Source organism: Gavialis gangeticus, unplaced genomic scaffold (assembly GCF_001723915.1).
Source record: "Gavialis gangeticus isolate Ggan-Ray unplaced genomic scaffold, GavGan_comp1, whole genome shotgun sequence".
Classification (NCBI taxonomy): Eukaryota; Metazoa; Chordata; order Crocodylia; family Gavialidae; genus Gavialis; species Gavialis gangeticus.
Window position 1 is genome coordinate 85,132,217 of NW_017729025.1, and position 2,462 is coordinate 85,134,678.

At 38.4% G+C, this 2,462-nt stretch overlaps 1 protein-coding gene across 1 annotated transcript in view; it reads right to left on the bottom strand.

Annotated features, from left to right (window-relative positions):
- Window positions 1-1,229: 1,229 nt before the first annotated feature.
- Window positions 1,230-2,462, bottom strand: part of LOC109299349 (cytosolic phospholipase A2 epsilon-like) — a 71,880-nt gene continuing 70,647 nt past the window's right edge. Inside the window, exon 21 of the mRNA XM_019519938.1 lies at window positions 1,230-1,959. Coding sequence (XP_019375483.1) covers window positions 1,736-1,959 — 224 coding nt within the window. The 3' untranslated portion in view covers window positions 1,230-1,735. The remainder of the gene's footprint in view (window positions 1,960-2,462) is intronic.

A 2,462-nucleotide genomic window follows, 5' to 3' on the forward strand; every position in this document is an offset into this window, starting at 1 on the left:
TGGGATCAAAGGGGGTTCTGCAGCTGCACCCCACTGGATCTGCCCCTGAATATACTTCCTTTTTCCTCACTGTCAGCTGATAGTTAGATTAAACTAAATGATAAGCCTGCAATTAAGAGCAGAAAGAGTGCTGCATGCAAAACAAGAAAAATATACATGCAGGTCATTCCACTAAGATCAGTGAAATAGCCAGGTAAGTGGCTTTAATCATCATTAATAGTGTGATATTTAGATTTGGAGATCCTGTTATTCTGGTGACAATCAGATGTCAAAATATAAATATTATGATATAAAGCCTTTCCCATGGACTCCAGAAACTCCTTCTCAGGAAATAGGACCTCTGTCCATCTTACTTTACAGTTGGAGAAATTGTGCAGTGGCCTACACTATGTATCCAAAATTTTCCCCTTCCTTGATCTTCAAAAGCCTGCTGAGAAGTTAATCGTAGTCCTATCTCCAAATGTCTTCAGGAGTGTTAGAGTCAACTCTTTACTCTCTGGCTTTTGCAGCATCTGGTTTTTGCAGCATCAGAGTCAGAAAATGCTCCATAGTTTTGATGCTCAACTGCTGAATCCAATTAGATGACCTGAGTATATGGAACTGAGTGAAACGAACCATTTTAAACAACTACATTTAAATCGCTATAATTTTTAATATGCAACAGTATCCAGTGTCTGTATTAGCACTTCAGCTGTAGCACAGTAGATATATGTGTATATAAGCCATAAGAAGACCAGATTTTTAGTATTTTGGCTGTATTAGTATCTCCCTGGAGACATTAAAAAAAGGCTATTCAGGAGAAACATAAATTAATCTTCTAAACACATGTTTTTGTAATGTAAATGTCAGAAACAGGTAAACTGTCAATCTTCACATGAATGAAGTTGATCTCATAAATTTTATTGCCATGAAGGATAGTGACCTAATAGTGGAGAATTAATAGAAAAAAGTGTTGCATGCATAGGGAAGAATTGTTACAGTGGTTCCCACTCCATCCCACTAGTCATGCAGCAGAAAATCCTAGTTATCACCCTGGTTTGTTTGAACTGCTTGGCAAGTAGTCACCCAGGATAGTAGTCCATAAGAAAGATTTATTAGATGAAGAAGGGTCCATCCCCCCAAAATGCCAATGCAATGATCACTGAACCAGGGAAACATGATGAAAAATAGATTATTACTTAAAAAAGAAATACTGACTTCACAAAGGACAACTAACCCTAGTACCTTCCTTCAGTTGTTCATCCTTCCTTTCAAAGGGCCAATGTCCTTTATGCCTAGTTTACTTCTCAATACCACAAGAGGTATGCAATAGAAAAATCTACTTCACAGGTCTTTGAGCAGACATTGTCAGGTCAATGATTTTGATCTCTCTGGGCCATCTGAGCTTGGCTGAGATATTTTGACATGTCTGAAAACTTAGCATTTAAATAACAATTTCTATACGTGATTCCAGAAAAATAATAAAAAGGGCAACATTTAACAAAAAAGTTCATTAATTGAAAATGAGTTTTCCCTCACATAATTCTTGTTTGATGCTATTAGAGTTTGCACTCCCTCACACAGTCCTTAATTAATTCCTAATTTTTCTTTTGCATCCTTTGATTGGAATGAACTCAACAGAGGTATCCTATTTAAGCACATTTTCATGTATGCAATACTGGCCAATCCTCAGAATATTTTGAGTGTTCCCTATGGAAGAAAATATATGCATATCTCCTTCAAGATACTAAGATAATTAGGAAGATGAATGTTTTTTCAAGTTTTTCCTGCGTTCCACTGCTGTGCGCAAGGCCTGAAGAATCAAATGTTTATTATTTAGGATGTTATAGCTGGTCAGATTCAGCAGCTTGTTGTAATTCTCCTCTGTGTATGTGAGCATGCCAGTAGCATATGGGGTAAACGCAGTGCTAGAAACATTAAGTTGGCCTTGTTTCATCTCCGTAGGATTGCGTTCCATGCCTGAAGAAAAAAAAATGCAGTTAGGTTCACCAATGAAAAGTTGTCAGTCAAACAGACAACAGCAGCCCAAAAAGAAGAAAATGTCTCACTAGTGTCTCTGCTGATTGGGTTATGGCTAGAGCTAGTCAAGACATTTTTGCCAGGATAATTTTCCAATGAAAGACTTTTTTTTTTCTTCAAAATCCATGACAATATCTCTATTCTGCTAAATATGTTTCGCTTTCTTCAATGGTAAATGAAATGGCAGTTCCCCTCCTGCCTTCCGGCAGAAACTCAGATAGACAAGAGTAGTAAGGGTATGCAGCCAGAGGCTGAGCACCCCAATTCAATGCCTGCCCAGCTGCAGCAACCGGAAAAGCAAAGAAGTGAGATAACTCTGCTTCCCATCCCACCCGCCCACCATCACTCCCCTCCCCCTCAGCTTGAGCTCCACAATCTCTGGTAGTTGGTTTTCCCATTTTCCAGGCAGATCTAATCATATCTCCATGAGTATGTGCTAAATG